Here is an 18,434-nt window from a genome sequence, read left to right on the forward strand (position 1 = left end):
CTTTGACATTAAGACAGCAATTGATTGAATATGTCATCAAGAGGTCATGATTAAAGGGAGGGGATGACTATTAAGTGGAAAGCACTGCAGTAATTGCCCTATCAACTCTCAAAAAGGAAAATGTTACTGGTTGTTGAGAAAAAAAAATCCATCTGCAGGCCAGAGATCCTCATGGTAATAATCCAGACCCAACCATCTTCAGCTGCTTCGTCAATGTCCTTCCTTTCATCATAGAACATAGATCATTGCAGCACTGTAAATGCCCTCTGGCCCATGATGCTGTGCCAACCTTTTAACCTACTCCACGATTAATCTCAAATGAGAGAAAATCTGCAGATGCTAGAAATCCAAGCAACACACACAAAATGCTGGAGCAACTCATCAGGCCAGACAGCATCCATGGAAAAGAGTAAACAGTCAACATTTCGGGCCGAGACATTTCATCAGGACTGTATTACCATGTGTGTATTGCCACGAATAATCTAGCCCTTCCCTCGTACAGCTCTTCATTTTTCTTAAATTCATGTGCTTAGCTAAGAGTGTCTTAATTATCCCCCGTGTATTAGCCTCTACCACCGCCCCAATCATGAAGTCAGAAGCAGGGACGTTAGCTGATGATTGTACAAATGCCCAATTCCATTCATGACTCGCATGAAAAGAAGTTCATGCCTCCACCTGAGTGACTTACACAGCAGTGAGCTGATAAATGGCTAGAGGTACTGGTGTGACAGAAGTGCCAAGAAATCAACATTTACAAAAAGAGAGTCTAACCTTCAGCCCTTCATATTAACATCACTGGGATTACCATCAAGCAGAAATGGAAATTGGCCAGCACGTAAATATTGTGGTCAAAGTTCAAAGTAAATTCATTATCAAAGTACATATATGTAATCGTATACACCCCTGAAATTCATTTTCTTGTGGGCATACTCAATAAATTCATGATAGAATAATAACCATAATAGAATCAATGAAGGACAGCACCAACAGGCTATTCAACCAGTGTGTGAAAGACAACAAACTATGCAAGTACATAAAGAATGAATGAATAAATAAATAAATAAACAAACAAACAAACAAACAAACAAACAAACAAGCAGGCAAGCAATAAATATTGAGAACATGAGATGAAGAGTCCTTGAAAGTGAGTCCATCGGTTGTGGGAACATTTCAGTGATGGGACAAGTGAAGTTCTGTGAAGTTACCCCCTTTGGTTCAAGAGCCTGATGGTTGAGGGCTAATAACCATTTGAATGGTGTGGTTATAAGGGCAAAAGACATGTCTGAGGTTGGCATCCTGTGGCATGTGACTGGTCTTCTGATACCCCAAGCCTTCCTGCTATATTCAAGGGACAAGTTAGGAATGTCCTCCATTTGTTTAGATGAGTGTAATGCTGATTCCCAACAACCCTGATACCAGGCAGGAGAAAGCGGTTTCACTAGAAGCGTACCCTATTCACTTGCTAAATTTTATACTCTTCACCTTTGATGCACAGGAGCCACAGCATGTATCATCTGCAAAATGCACTGCTGTTAATTATTTTAGTTACTTCATCCTAAACATGCCTCTACTGCCAAGACCAAATGCTTTGGGCACACGGGACTTCATGGTTTGCAAGTTCCCCTTTAACTCACGCACCATCCTGACATAGGCAGGTCTTTCTTCTCATTGGCTCAATATCTTGGAACTGTCTACCCAGTGGAGCTATGAGAGTACTTTTGTTTGAAAGGTAATCCAGCCCCACCTTCTCAAGGGCAATTAAGGATGAGTAATGAATGCTGGCTTTGAAAGGGAGCTCCCAGACCCAGAATAATAAAAACCCTGCCCCTATTTCTGAAGTTCCTGTGTGTACATGTACCTACTATAAACTGTGCCTCAACATAGGCACTTTCAAGTGTCTGAACATACCATCTCATTTGACGAGCACCTTCATATCTTGCCATGTTTGAATATCTTTCACTTTGAATGTACCGCCCAGGAGACATCAATGAAGGATTGGGGGTTGTTGGTTCTGCAATAGTAAAGCAGTGGGATGGAAGAAGGGGCTTTTTGTACACAACGTACAGCTGCAGCAAGCAGTTAGAAGGGAAATATATGTTGGCCTTTTTTTATGAAAGGATTTGAAACTTTACTACAACTACTATATACAGCACCTTGCTAAGGTACTTTTCCTCAAATCATTTGCCTTGGAAAGTGTGAAACAAAACTTAGTTCCATGGATAGCAAATCAGACATGTGGAGAGATCGAGTAGAGAAGTCTTGCACTATTGGAAGAAAAGAAGATCTCATTGAAAATTAGAAAAAAAAAATCCAGGACTTCAGAAGCAGAAGGCAGGGAAAGTGTTTTTTCTGTCTGAGGAGTCTAAAAACTGTTGTCACATCTTATAATAAAATATAGGTCACTTAGGGCCCTAGGTGTGGAGAGATTTCTTCACACAGAGAATGGTGAGTTTTTAGATGACCCTAACTGGAAGGCTCTGAAGGTTCACTCAATAAGTTCATTCAAAGCAGAGGTTGATATAACTCAGAGAATCAAAGTGAAGGAAAATAGTACTGAAGTAGGAGATCAACTCTGAATGGTGGAGCAGGTTTGAAGAGCCAAGTGGCACGTGCCTGTTCCTCTCTTACGTTCTTAAGTAAAGATCCAGCTTTACACTTTAGGCATCCAAAACTGTTGAGTTTCTGCTTCTTTTCTCAATGCAAAGGAAAGCTGAAAAGCTCAACAAGTCCAATAATTTTCTCCAAGATTCCAATCCTGCAAACAAGAGCCTAGCTTGGGATGGCACAAGTAGGGATGGGAGATGTTTACACATTTCTCAGTAGTAATAAAAATCCAGGGAAGAGCAATGAGAGAAAATGTAAGAGTCAAAATATATTCGTGTAAATGTACCTACATTGGTCCTGAAGCTGGTTGAGGAATAATGATATCAAAGTTAAATGTAAGTGCCATGATTGATATACTCGTGTGGACATGTGTAAGAATACATATTGATAAGAATTATCTTAAGAAAGACTGAAGTTCTTTCCCTCCCCTGACCCAGAGAGTCAGCTATCAACAGCTTACCCAGCACGTTTATGGATTTGATTGATACAGATTTCTGCCATTGTTTAGGGAATGAGGCTGTGAAAAAAATCTTCTAATAAGCCCTGTTAAGTTTTCCAAAAGTCCATTTGTCTGCGAATCAGTTTTGTTAATTAAATCATAAAATGCTGGAAATACTATACAAGCCAGGCAACAGCTGAAGAGAGAAACAGAGTTAATGTTTCACATTGAAGACCTAACAACCATTTTATTAAAACTGCATTTGCCATTTGTGAGAGTCATGCTATCTCTTTGTCATTTACCAACTAACTGTTGGCCATCTATCATTGGTGCAGCAGCCAACTGTTCATTATATAATGATGTAAAAGAATCCTCATCATATTTTATTATTGGAAAACAACCTCCTCTCATCAGGCAGATATTTCTTCAGAGAACAGATTGTCAGATAAATATCCCAACACCATGAGATACAAATTATCTTACAAATCTATTTAATTAGGTTCATAATACAGTAACTTTGATATTAATTCTTGAGAGGAGAAATGTCATAAGAGTACGTAAGAAGTGTTTTGTCATACTCAAGTGAGACATTCTTTCTCACTGACTGATTTTGGTATTTCTTACTGCAGTAGTTAACTGGCTCACAAAGGAACAGATGCTCCTAACCTTAGCAGTTCATTTGATTGATCATATCAGCAGCATCACAGTCTGTTGCTAACATGGGGATAATCTAGCCCAGTCATCTGGGTTTGTGCTCATGGCATTTTTTTAGTTTCATAAATGAATTTTCCTGTTGAAAGCATTGGATCAGATGGTCTGCCTTTATCTGTCAGTGCAAATCATAGAACTGTTCCTCTCCATTGTAGAACAAGCCCGAAGTGAAAAATGAAGAATATTTACTTTAATATTTATCAATTTGTCAACGGTAATTGAATTTTGTAGTAAAATGAAATGAGGTTTATTATTATGTACCTTTTCCTTGTACAAAGATTAAACTATGTATTTTAAATTTCAGTGTACTTTCCACAGTTCTAGTCACTAAGTCTGCATTTGAAGATCCAGTCAAAAGGTCACAAAATTTGCTTTTAATACTGATGAAAATGATTCCCATCTCTTCCACCTTTTATTCTTTTTTATCCCACCACAGCTGTTGGCAAAGTTTGAGTCTGTGAAAGCTGAGATCCAAGATCTACAGAATGAACATGTGAAGAAGCGACAGAACCTGGAACATGCGCAGAATGAGCTCACGCGGGACCTTAAACTCAAGTAAGTTCAGCACATTTGGAAATAATAACCTAGAACTTGCAGCCCAGTGTTTTGCAGCATTAAAACAGCAGCACTGCGGGTCACATAAAGCACGAGACTCCTGTTAGAGGTTCAGACAAATGCTTTATCAAGTTTCCCTGTGTAATGTCAAGCTGAAACTGACATTGTTGGTTTCAGCCTTCATGTTCCTTATTAATAGGTTGTATTTTCTCATCAGGTGGCATGTCTTCAACCAGCTCTTAAAGGGACTTACCACAATCCAAAGATCTATCAGTGTACAATCTCTAGTACCTATGTTCGGATTTCAACCCATTTTGAATGCATATTGATGAGTAAAAGAGTTTCGTTTTAGACAAATATCAGCATAGATTTTTTGGAATGATTGAGTCAGTCTTGTCAATGGTCAGAATGATATAAAGATAATATTGCTGGTAAATATGCTGGTAAATTCTATACATGGACACAAGCCCTCCAATACAACGCAGAGGATACAAAACTAGGAGACACCATGAATTGTGGAGAAGATGGTACCTGACCTAAATGAGATGTACAGAGGCTGGTGGAATGGATGGAGTGGTAATAGATTAAATTAACTGCTGAAAAAATTTGAAATGTGTGGGAAATGCAATATAAACTCAAAGCTGCAGTTCATGAAGGGAACACGAAAGCAACCTGGAGATCTGTGCATAGCTTATTAAAAGTGGTAGGATTGGATAAGAAAGTAGTTAAAAAAGCATCCTAGGTTTTATAAGCTTGTGCAGCTGTACTGAGATTAGCAAAGGTGTGAAAGATGCTAGGAGGCTGCGGTTGAGATGGAGTTCAGTTATGTGGATAAACTGGAGCTGGGGTGTTCTCCTTGGAAAAGAGGGTTTTAGGAATCTTGAATAGAGGTATTTAAAATCATGAAGTCAGAGTGGAAACTATTCTCATTGGTGGAAAGTCAGCAACTAGGGGATGTCGAGAAAAGAAAATTGACAGAAGAACAAAGTAATCGAAAGAAAATATTCTGCAGTGAGCAGAGAGAATCTGGAATCAGTTGCTAGGTAACGGTAGAGGCAAGTTCCACTGGAGCTTTCAAAGGGAGATGAGTAAGCATTTGAAAGGAAAGAATTTGCAGGATTGTTGGGAGAAGCTGAGTTGCTCTTTTATAGACTTGATAGAGCTAATGACTTCCTTCGGAACTGTAACGATTCTACAAATGGTTTTATCAATGATAAGTCAATACATAAATATCTATGTCAGTGGCACTGGTATTGATGATTCCAGTGAGCTTGGTGTGTAGTTCATCTACCATCCTTTTCCTAGAGTATTTAGAATGAACTCTCATTGTCGCCATTTGAAAAATTTTTGGCCAGATGATAATTCAAATCTCTGATTACAGAATGGCTATAAAACTGCTTTTGAACATTCCTCTAAATTGGTCCATCTGGATAAAGTGCATTTTGGCCCAGCTTTAATATTAAATCTGTTTGAGTTGCCTGGGCAATCTCTGTGGCTGTAATTGGGACATCCTTGTCCACACCTTTCACCACTGACATCAGATGAATCAAACAGCAAAATGTACAGAGCATCAGCTTTGTAAAATAAATGCTTCTATCCAACCAATCTCCAGTCTTGCAAACCCAATCGTAGCTGATCTGTTTTTGATCATCTTCTGTTGTACACTGCAACTGTGGGTAACTCAAGATGTTTGGCATCAGTATATTATTACATCTGTACCAGAACTCTCAAATTTGTCTTCAACACTTTTTAAGGTTGATTGTTTTCCTCATTGCTTGTAAAATGTGTTTTTCTCTGAAATGGAACGGATTGCAGCTTTTTGATCTTTTTAACTCCAGAACTAATCAGTGCCTAAGAGCCTAAACTGGATCATTTCACCTCTCTAATTACACTGATGCCTGACTCTGAGGGCCAAGCCTAAAAACGCTCCAGAGGTTCAGCACCACGATTGATCTGAGAAAGTAGCAGTGTCATCACTCCCAGAGTAGGACTGCAAGCGCCAAATGTTTAACTGCCCATGATTTCAAACAATTGTCATCAAAGATTGCTTTCAAGGTCTGAATTATGTCTACAAACAATATATCTGTAGCTTTTTGTAGGGCTTTGCGAGTGTGCAATATCTCCATTACTAATTTCGTGCTGGGTTGATGTTGAGCTCACAACTCGACCTTGTAAAAGAAAAACACTGCCACCTCCAGTTTAAATTCCCACGCGGAATATTGTGGAGGACCAAATACCCTAACCCAAACATTGCTTTCTAACATTCCCTCATTCAATTTCTGCATATTTTCATAATTGCCTTCCATCTTAACTTTTGACATAAGAAACATCTCCAGCTTTTCACTTAGTACATGACAGATTCACATACCTGGTTGTAGTTCCTTAGCCTACTGATAAAGGTTGCTTTTACTCGGGACTCCATTTTCTTCATTCCCCACCAGTTGTGTTGAAGCACTCAAGCCTGCTTGTTTTATTCTGAGCTTGTTCCACTATTTACAGATTACCATGATCCTCCTTGTCTTCATTTTGCTGCAACACTGACGGCCTTAGTTTTAAATCATAACCTTCTACACCACAAACTCTCCCCCTCCTATCCCTTCTCAGCTTCCTAAAGGAACCATTCCATAGAGGACACAATGATTCACTTTTCCTTTTCCAATATCACTCACTTCCTGCATGGTGACACCTTTCTATGCAACCACGGGAGATACAACAGATGCCCTTCCTTCCTTCTTTGTCAACAGATCAAAATTATTTTTCCAATTATCTTCAGTTGAAATCTTCATTTGGCTGTTTCAACAATTACTTCCTTGCTTCATAAGTTCAGAAACGGGGATATTGCCTGACAATTGCACGAAATTCATTTCCATTCACAGCCTGAAAAATGCAAGACAATGACGACTTAGACAAATTGGAAGAATGGGCAAAAAAGTGGCAGATGGAATACAGTGTTGTGAATTGATAATGCAATTTTGTAAAAGGACCAAAAGTGCAGAAAATTCAAACATTCAAACATCTAAATGGGGAGAAAATTCAAACATCAGAGGTGCAAAGTGACTTCAGGGTCCTCGTGCAAGACTCCCAGAAGGTTAATTTAGTCTGTGGTAAAGAAGGCAAATGCAATGTTGGCGTTCATTTCAAGGGGAATAGAATATAAAAACAAGGACCCAGTACTGAGGCTTTATAAGACACTAGTCAAGCCACACATGGAATATTGTCAGCAGTTTTGGGCCCCATATCTCAGAAAGGATGTGTTTTCATTGGAGAGAGTCCAGAGGAGGTTCACAAGGATAATTTCAGGAATGAAGGTGTTAACGTATGAGGAACGTTTAGCAGCTTTGGGCCTGTACTCACTGGAGTTTCAAAAAATGGGGGGGGGAGGGGCTTCTCATTAAAACCTACCAACTTTTGAAAAGACTAGATAAGGTGGATGTGGAGAGAATGTTTCCTATGATGGGTCTATCCAGAACTAGAGGGCACAGCCTCAAAGTTGAGGGGCAACCCTTTAGAACAGAGGTAAGGGGGAATTTTTTTAGTCAAAGAGTAGTGAGTCTGCCACAGACAGCTGTGGAGGCCAAGACCGTGGGTATATTTAAAGCAAAAATTGCTAGTTTCCTGATTGATCAAGGCATCAGAGGTTATGTCGAGAAGGCAGGTTGTGGTGAACTACATATACCTGTCTGGATATTTCCCCCCCGCTGACTGCTCCTGTGGCTCCTCCCACAGATCCCTGTATAAAGGCGATTGGAGATACAGCCCTGGCCTCAGTCTTCAGGATGTAGTGTGGTGGTCATTTACTGCTTGTTCTTTCTTTCAGCTAATAAAAGCCTATATCTCACCTCATGTCTCCGAGAGTTATTGGTGGTGCATCACAGGTGTATGGTGCTGAGTGGCATACGGGATCAGCCATGATAGGATGGCGGAGCAGACTCGATCGGCTAAATGGCCTAATTCTGCTCCTGTGTCTTATTGTCTTATGGACTATCTCCATAAGATACCCTAACCATCTCTGACCAATTGAACATCACCTTCATCAGCATCATGGGACTTGTTGCCCATCAGAAACTCAACTGAACCAGCCATATAAGTATTGTGCCAATAAGAGGGCAGGTATCCTGTGATGAGAAACTTGATAGCACAAAGCATTCCACCATTTGTGAAGTACATGCCAGGAGTGTGATGGATGAGTGCAGCTCCAATAATTCTCAAGAAGCTCAAGACCATCTACTAGAAAGCAGCCTGCTTGACTGGCACTCCTCCAATCACCCCTGACATTAATTTTGTCCATCTGATGCACTGTGCCTCAAACATTTAGATTCATTTACAAAATGCATTGTAGGTATTCTTCAATGAGACCAGCAAAAACTCCCAAATTCTTCAAGTCACACACCATCTTGACTTCATCAAGTCAAGTCAAATTTATTTATAAAGCACATTTAAAAACAACCCATGTTGACCAAAGTGCTGTACAAACCATAACAGGTAGCTAAAATCACAAATACAAGAAACACAGATTTCAACAACAAGGCACTCAGCTTATAGGCACAAAATAAACAGCACATGAGCCAAGACACAAGCCAAAAATCAGCCACATCAGGAAGATTCAAACGCTAGTGAATAAAGGTAAGCTGTGAGACTGGACTTAAAAGAGTTGATGGAGGGGGCAGATCTGATAGGGAGGGGAATGCTGTTCCACAGTCTAGGGGCTACAGTAGCAAAGACGCAATCACCCCAAGCTTAAGTTTAGATCGCGGGACAGCCTGGAGCCCCAAGTCAACCGACCTGAGGGACCTGGAAGTAGAATAAGAGGTTAGAAGGTCTGTAATATAGGAGGGGGCCAGCCCATTTAGGGCTTTATAAACAGACAGAAGAACCTTAAAATCAATTCTAAACCATACTGGTAGCCAGTAGAGAGAGGCCAGGATAGAAGTAATATGGTCCCTCTTCTGGGCACCTGTTAGGAGCCTGGTTGTAGCATTCTGGACCAGTTGCAGGTGGGACAGGGATGACTGACTAATCCCAATATACAGGGAGTTGGAGTAGTCCAAGCGGGAGGATATAAGGGCATGTAAATCAGTAGAAAACTGACATAGGATTGGAAGATGTTGAATCCTTGTGGGTTGAGTTAAGAAACTGCAAGGGTAAAAGGACATTGCTGGCAATTATATGCAGGCCTCCCAACAATGGCTGGGAGGTGGACCACAGATTACAACAGGAAATAGAAAAGGCAACTCTAAGGGGCAATATTATGGTAGTCATGGGAGATTTTAACATGCAGGTCAATTGTGAAAATCAGGTTGGTAATGGATTGAGAGAGTGAGGTTGTTAAATGCCTAAGAGATAGCATTTTAGAGCAGTTTGTCATTGAGCCTACTTCCACAATGGATCAGCTGTAATGGATCAGGTGTTATGTAATGAACTGAAGGCAATTAAGGAGCTTAAAGTTAAAAAAAATCCTTAGGAACTAGTGATCACTATATGATTGTGATCAACTTAAAATTCGGTAGGGAGAAAGTAAAGTCTGATATAGCAGTATTTCAGTGGAGTAAGGGAAATTACAGTGGTAAGAGAGAGGAGTTTGCCAAAGTAAATTGGAAGGAGATGCTGGCAGGAATGTCAGCACAGCAGCAATGGTGTGCGTTTCTGGGAAAAATGAGGAAGGTGCAGGACATGTGTATTCCAAAAATGAAAAAATACTCAAATGGTAAAATAGTACAAACCGTGGCTGACAAGGGAAGTCAAAGCTGTTGTAAAAGCAAAGAAAGGGTATACAACAAAGCAAAAATTAGTGGGAAGATAGAAGATTCGGAAGTTTTTAAAAACCTACAGAGAGCAAATAAAAAAAGAAGGGAAAAGATGAAATATGATAGTAAGCTAGCAAATAATATCAAACTGGACAGTGAAAGCTTTTTCAAATATGTTAAAAATAAAAGGGAAATGAGAGTGGATGTAGGACCACTAGAAAATGAGGCAGGAGAAATAACAGCAGGGACAAGGAGATGGCTGATGAATTAAATGAATATTTTGCATCAGTCTTCACTGTGGAAGACACCAGCAGTATGCCTGATGTTGTAGTACGTGATAGAAACATAGAAAATAGGTGCAGGAGTAGGCCATTCGGCCCTTTGAACCTGCACCATCATTCAGTATGATCATGGCTGATCATCCAACTCAGAACCCTGTACCTGCTTTCTCTCTATACCCCCTGATCCCTTTAGCCACAAGGGCCATATCTAACTTCCTCTTAAATATAGCCAATGAACAGGCCTCAACTGTTTCCTGTGGCAGAGAATTCCACAGATTTACCACTCTCTGTGTAAAGAAGCTTTTCCTCAACTCGGTCCTAAAAGACTTCTCCTTTATCCTTAAACTGTGACCCCTCATTCTGGACTTCCCCAACATCGGAAACAATCTTCCTGCATCTAGCCTGTCCAATCCCTTTAGAATTTTATACGTTACAATAAGATCCCCCCTCAATCTTCTAAATTCCAGTGAGTATAAGCCTAGTTGATCCAGTCTTTCTTCATATGAAAGTCCTGCCATCCCAGGAATCAATCTGGTGAACCTTCTCTGTACTCCCTCTATGGTAAGAATGTCTTTCCTCAGATTAGGGGACCAAAACTGCACACAAAATTCTTGGTGTGGTCTCACCAAGGCCTTTTACAACTGCAGTAGAACCTCCCTGCTCCTGTACTCAAATCCTTTTGCTATGAATGCCAACATACCATTTGCCTTTTTCACCACCTGCTGTACCTGTATGCCCACCTTCAATGACTGGTGTACAATGACACCCAGGTCTCGTTGCATCTCCCCTTTTCCTAATCGGCTACCGTTCAGATAATAATCTGTTCCCTGTTCTTGCAACCAAAGTGGATAACCTCACATTTATCCACGTTAAATTGCATCTGCCATGAATTTGTCCACTCACCTAACCTGTCCAAGTCACCCTGTATCCTCTTAGCATCCTCCTCACCGCCGCCCAGCTTCGTGTCATCCGCAAACTTGGAGATGCTGCATTTAATTCCCTCGTATAAATCATTAAAATATATTGTAAACAACTGCAGTCCCAGCACTGAGCACTGTAAAGGTCCCGTTTGGCAGGCAGTGACTAGTGGGGTACCACAAGGCTCAGTGGTACCATTTGATGGAAGAGAAGTGGGTGCAGTTACTATTACAAGAGAGAAGGTGCTCAAAAAGCTGAAAGACCTAAAGGTACATAAGTCACCCAGACCAGAGGAACTGCACCCAAGGGTTATGAAAGAGGTAGCGTTAGAGATTGTGGTGTCATTAGAAATGATCCTTCAAAATCATTGGACTCTGGCAGATTGTTACTCCACTCTTTAAGAAAGGAGGAAGGCATTAGTAAGGAAATTAAAGACCAGTTAGCCTGACCTCAGCAGTTGGGAAGATGTTGGAGTCAATTGTTAAGGTTGAGGTTATGGAGTACTTGGTGACACAGGACAAGATAGGACAAAGTCAGAATGGTTTCCTTCTGGGAAAATCCTGTCTGATGAACTTGTTGGAATTCTTTGAGGAGATTATAGGTTGGATAGATAAAGGGGATGCAGTGGATGTTGTACAGGCAGTCCCCGGATTACGTACAAGTTCCGTTCTTGAGTCCATCTTTAAGTTGGATTTGTATGGAAGTCAGAACAAGTACATCCGGTATTATTTAGCGTCAGTTAGTCAAACATTTGTCTTAGTATATAGTATATATTTTACCTTTCTATGCATATAAAACACTTAAGAAATATATGTCTTCCAATAATTAAACCACTGTGTTGCTTAGTGATAATTGTAGCCTTCATCGGGGCAGGACCTTTCAAATGCTCCATTATTCTGACTTTATCCGTTATCCTTTAAAATTGTTCCGATTGTTGACCGACTGTAGCCTAACGCTTTTCCAATGACAGATGGCGTTTCACCTCTTTCCAAACGCTTTATTATTTCCACTTTATTTTCAATCGCGATTGCTTCCCATCAATGGAACAGAAATACTGCTGGCGGCGGCTCCCGAGCTTTGCCGGCTCCTGAGGTCCGCTGGGTCCTAAGGACCACTGCATTGAGACAGGCTAAATGGGACAAGCAGGGGCTGTGCTGGGTTTGGGTATTTGATCATCCACAATAGTCCGCGTGGGAATTTAAACTGGAGGTGGCAGTGTTTTTTTTACGAGGTAAAGTTGCAAGCTCGACATCAACCCAGCACAGATGGGATGGAGTCACTAGACCGACATCAACCCGGCACAGGAACGGTCTATCACTAGATCGAACTCGGGAAACTCCATTCTCCAGCCTGGTGCTGATCTCACTGCGCCACCACCAGCCGACCAGAACAGGGGTGGGGGTGGGGGTGGGGGGGGTGCGGGCAGGGTCGGAGTAAATCTTACTAAGAAAAATTTAAGCCAAATACAAAGTTAAACACTCAACACGGTGTCAACGGCAATGACTTAAAATGGCGGACGGCATCCTCCTTTCTCGGTTCATAAGTACGAGTTGTCCATAAGTCGGACGTTCGTAATTTGGGGACTACCTGTAAATTTGGACTTTCAGAAGGCCTTTGACAAGGTGCCACACATGAGGCTGCTTACCAAGTTAAGAGCCCAAGTTAAGATCTCATTGAAACCTTTTGAATGTTGAAAGGCCTAGACAGAGTAGATATGGAAAGGATGTTTCCCATGGTGGGAGAGTCTAGGACAAGAGGGCACAGCCTCAAGACAGAGGGACATCCTTTCAAAACAGAGGTGTGGAGAAATTTCTTTAGCCAAAGGGTGGTGAATTTGTGGAATTTGTTGCCACATGCAGCTGTGGAGGCCAGGTCATTGGGTATATGTAAGGCAGAGAATGATCGATTCTTGATTGGACATGGCATCAAAGGTTACAGGGAGAAGACCAGAAGATGGAGTTGAGGAGGAGATAGAAAAAAAGGATTAGGCATGATTGAATGGTGGAGTAGACTCAATGGGCCAGATGGCCTAACTCTGCTCCCACGTCTTATAGTCTTATGGTCTTGACTTGGAAATATTCCTTCATCATCCCTGGGTTTACAACATTGAACTCTCCAAATGGTTCCTGGAATACATTTACCAGAAACAGCCCAGCAATTCAGTAAAGCAACTTACCATCACCCTATTGAGGCCAATTGGGAATGGGCAATAACTTGCTTGTGAACATGAATAATTTTAAAATAATATATGTTAATAAACAGCATCGCATTTAAGCACAGAAGATGATCAGTTATTCTCAGTACTCTAGAAACCTTGGCATCATCTTAAAGGATCAGCCAGATTAGAAAAGCTGTTGGAACTTGTGGGAAAATTTTATCAGAAGATAGTTGGGTATAGAATTTGAGATCAATCCTGTGACTACTGTGGTTCCAAAATTTACATCAATGACTGGAATTCACAAACTACACTCAGTGACCACTTTATTAGGTACCTCCTGCGCTACTGTCGCCCCCCCGCTTCCAGCTTCAATGTGCTGTGCATTTAGAGATGCTCTTCTGCATATCACTGTTGTAAGACATGGTTATTTGTGTTACTGGTGCCCTCCTGTCAGATAGAACCAGTCTGGCCATTCTCCTTTAACCTCTCTCACTAACAAGGCATTTTCACCCACAGAACTGCTGCTCACTGAATGATTTTTTTGTTTTTCGCACCGTTCTCTGTAAACTCCAGAGACTGTTGTGCGTGAAAATCCCAGGAGATCAGTAGTTTCTGTGATACTCCATCTGGCACCAAAAATCATTCCATGATTAAAATCACTTCCTCCATTTTGATGCTTGGTCTGAACAAGAAACTGGCAAAGAGAAAATACAAAATGAATCAGAAAGGAAAATATAAATCTCATGAAGCAAATGGTGAGTATAAAGAACTGATTTCAGACTAAAGAAAAATTGAAGAATATGTTGATTCAGTGGTCCTGATTGATTTGATATCTGGCAGATCCCATCACAATACAGCAACGTGCATGAATGCAAATCGAATCTTGAACAATAATCAAGAGGTCATAATCTCAGTCAAACATACAGATGAAAGCATCTAATGTTCTAAAGCACTTTTGAGCAAATAAAATACTTGAAGCAGAAAATGCTGGAAATACTCAGATACTCAGCAGGAAAGTGCATCTGTGATCATGTCTTCAGTTACGTTAACATCTTATGCAGCTATGGAGTACTCCCTTATTAGGGGAAGAAAGCCCTTAACTCCAAGTGGAGTCATCGGGACGCTGTTGTGACGGCATTTTTTTAGCAGGCTTTCTTGTTTTTACGAGCCTGAGTTGCTAGCTCGACGCTCAACCCAGCACGGATGGAAAGCGTGCAAGGGAGCCAGCTGGATTCGAACTGGGAGCCTTTGCTCCAAAGTCCAGCGCTGATGCCACTACGCCACCAGCCAGCCTACTCCCTCATTAGTACCAGACAATGATCTAGTTCTCAGGTGGGATTTGCAAATAGCCTTTTAATCAAGTGGCACTTGAGCTAGTAGTTTTGTCTAATAGCTGATCACATACTTTGTTCAAATCTGGATATCAAAATACAAGAGACAAGCAAAGATCTGAAGTGTGAAAAACATCTTTTAAAATCTGGAAAGAGATACCTGAAAGCAAATCTGGAGGGACAAAGTAACAATAGGCATGTAGGATAAATTGAGAAAGTTACTACCAAATAACTTGTAAGAATAGATGAAGCATTTCCATGGCTCATTTAATAAAAAGCAAATTTATGAATTCAGGAAGCTGTCTGGCAGAAAATGGTCTTAACAAATGGAGCAAATGTCCAGGTAAAGTAATAGGGACAAACGTATTCCTGGAATTGTATTAGCAAGGTTGGATAGTCCTGTGGAGACCTTTGGTCTGTCCAGATAGATGACTGAAGATACTAAGTAGGCAAACTTGTAAGTACTTACTTTGTGATCTGCATGTGACTCACCTCCTGATGAACTACTTCCACCTCTTCTTCATATTTACAACACCCACGCCTTTTCCCCGACTCCTGAATGTTGTGTTCCACAGTGTGTCATGTTTCTTTCTTTTCTTCTAGCTCAAGGATCTCTTCACTCTTCTTGTCCCAACTAAATTTCAATCTGTGTCTGTAGCATCATAATTCAAATGCCTCAAGCCTTCTTCTTCAGGATTCAAGGTCCAGTTATCACATCTCTAGCTCTTGAGCACTTAAGACACTGATGCGTTTACTTCTTTCCACTGGTTTAATTTTATATCTGCACAGAAACTCTTCCATGCTACTGAATGTCTTTTTTCACAGTTGCTAGTCTCTGTTCAATTTCTTTGTTGCTTCAGCCTTTTGATGTTTTTAACTGTTCAACAAAATAATTGTGTTGATTTGCTCTACTTCCATACTGATCACTCAAAAGTCAGATTTGGGGGGGGGGGGTTCTCTTCCTTTGCAGTTCATCTGTATATTCTTCAAACTCACTTTGAATCCACATTGCAAGTTTTGCTGACATATTTGCTGAAATATTTTATAATTTATCCTGCCACAGTGAACTGTTCTTTATCATATACATCGAGTTCACCTCATAGTTAGTGCAATACAGTAGTCCTGAGCTTTGTATCGCCATGTATCGCAACTGGCAAAAATTCTGATCGTTTTTTCACTCATCTCTGCCTATGTCTTACTCAGGTATCTGATAATTGAAAATTTTATTCCACCTGAAGAGAAAAATAAGATTATGAACCGGCTGTGTTTTGACTGTGAGGAGGATCAATGGAAATTTCTTCCTCTGGTGCCTGCTGACAAGTAAGTCTTGTTTCACTCTGCTTCAGGTTATTGTGAGTAAAGTACATCCTGAGTAAAGAAAGAACAAATTCCGGAAGAGAAAGATTATTCCTACTCTCATTCTTGAAACCCTGTCCATAATTTTTTTTTAACTTCACAGTCTTTTAGAGGAATCTTTTCATGTCAGAATCATGTGTTTAATGCTGGAGAAGTGTGCTCCCAACATTCCAATGTATGTCAATGGAAAGCAAGCAGGAAATGCAAAGGGGAAAGGTCATTGCTTGTGGTGGTGACGCAGGAAATGATACAGAAATTATAATGATAATACAGGTGCTTGACCCAACTAAGGTTCAAATTTATTATCAAAGTACATACATGCCGCCAGATACAACCCTTAACTGCGGGCAAACTCAGTAGATCTGAGAAATATAATAGAGTCGACGGAAGGCCACACCCAACAGGATGGAGAAACAACCAATGTGCAAAAGACAACAAACAATGCAACGAGAAAAGAAAAAAAGAAATAATAATGAAATAAATAAGCAATAAACATTGAGAACATGAGATGGGTCCTCAAAAGTACATAGGTTGTGGGAACAGTTCAGTTCAGGGAGTGAGTGAAGTTGAGTGAAGTTATTTCCATTGGTTCAAGAGCCTGATGATTAAGGGGGTCAATAGTCACTCAAAATAAAAATATTGCAAAAACTGGAAACCTGAAATAAGAAGTGAGCATTTCTTTATTAGGTGGACCCTATCTAATCTATCTATTTGATAATATTGGTATTTTCTTTACTTCATTCAATAAGTCCGGAGTTCCACAACATTCATTATTGACATGTTCCTCTTGTTCTTTGTTCTAGATCTCTTACACTTATTTGGGGGGCAATTTTGACTGGAGATGCAAATGTAAATGGGTGACTCTAATCCAGTCAGCCACTACACGTTTCTCCAGAAATTCATTTCTATTGAGTTAGTCTGTGTGATCCTCTGTTCTCTCTCCTGCCTTTGGTGCAGTTCTGTGAACTTAAATGGGGACTGTTGCTGGCCTCACAGAGCTGCTTTTCTTGTCATCTACCTGGGAGAGACTGTTGGGCATTAGCAGTTTGCTTTGTGTAAATGAATTTAAGATGCTGCTCAAGCTCATCAGTTCAGATATAAGGATTGGTTCTTACGAACTTGCCCTACATTCTCTTATCAGGATATCCTTATACTCTCATCCTCTACGATTGCCTCTTTGGCCGTGCTAATTTTTTTCATGAAAACCCAAGCAATTCAAAAGCAGGAAATGTTGGAGACATCCACTGTGCCAATCTGTATGACAAGTTGAAGAGGAAAGTTTTTTTTTAAGACTTAAGTTTTGATACTGTTAACTTCAACAACAGCATTTCATTAGTTTATTGATTATTTTGCTAAAGTGTTCTTAAAATGAAAGGACGGCATTAAGTTTGTTAGTGCAAAAGTAAAATGAGTTCAGATTTGATTACTCAGATTAAAATGTCAATCTTATTATTGCTAGTTACTTATCTGGTGCAGAAAGCATATGCAAGCTGTCACTGACCTTTATTACTTTATGCTTGTACAATCTCTTTTATCTAGACACCAAATGAAGAAACGATCTACGTCTGCAGTTGGCTACAAGCGACCAATCAGCCAGTATGCCAGAGTTGCTATGTCAATGGGCATTCATCCCAGATATCGTGTAAGTAATATATGCATCAAGTTTAATGGGTTGCTAAGGCCTTTATGTGTTGTATAGAAATAGTTCTTTTTCTCATACAAAAATAATGTCATTCTGATCCATTTTACAATCATAGTATGTAAGTCATAGATTTGTACGGCATAAAAATAGGCCCTCCAGCCCATGTCCGTGCTGACTTTTTTGCCTTTCAACACTAGTTCCACAGAAATAGGCCCTCAGCCCCTTTTTCTCCAAGGAAAACAACCCCAAGCTATCCAATGTCTACCTACAATTAAAGTTTTCCAAACCAGGCAACGTTCTGGTGAGTAACACACACAAAATGCTGCAGGATCTTGGCAGGTTAGGTACCATCTATGGAAAGGACTAAAGAGCTGATATTTTGGGCCAAGACATATTGCCCTTCTGAAATGGAGGAACACTTGTTTTTCCAATCTTCTGGTACCCTCATCTGTGGCTAGCAAATTTACAGTCATTTTTGCCAATATTAATTTTGCACATGGGCGAAAAATAGATAAACTAGTGAAAAATAGATAAACTGTTGAAAAGTGATTGATCAAAAGATACACTACTGAAAAATAATTTATCAGTCTAGCCATGCTAGAAGAGAAATTTGTTGTTTGGAAAGCACTTGCATTAACATTAGGTCATCCCAACCTTCTCTACACCATCCGCAACAGTTATAATGCAGATATTAT

General features: G+C 40.3%; 1 protein-coding gene across 9 annotated transcripts in view; it reads left to right on the forward strand.

Annotated features, from left to right (window-relative positions):
- Positions 1-18,434, forward strand: part of LOC132400599 (kinesin-like protein KIF3C) — a 304,930-nt gene that overhangs the window by 271,576 nt on the left and 14,920 nt on the right. For all 9 annotated transcript variants that reach the window (XM_059981708.1, XM_059981701.1, XM_059981704.1 and 6 more), the window contains 3 exons: positions 4,191-4,309; positions 15,945-16,061; positions 17,637-17,739. In XM_059981708.1, the coding sequence (XP_059837691.1) occupies positions 4,191-4,309; positions 15,945-16,061; positions 17,637-17,739 (339 nt within the window). The remainder of the gene's footprint in view (positions 1-4,190; positions 4,310-15,944; positions 16,062-17,636; positions 17,740-18,434) is intronic.

Source organism: Hypanus sabinus, chromosome 10 (genome assembly GCF_030144855.1).
Source record: "Hypanus sabinus isolate sHypSab1 chromosome 10, sHypSab1.hap1, whole genome shotgun sequence".
In the NCBI taxonomy this organism is placed as follows: Eukaryota; Metazoa; Chordata; class Chondrichthyes; order Myliobatiformes; family Dasyatidae; genus Hypanus; species Hypanus sabinus.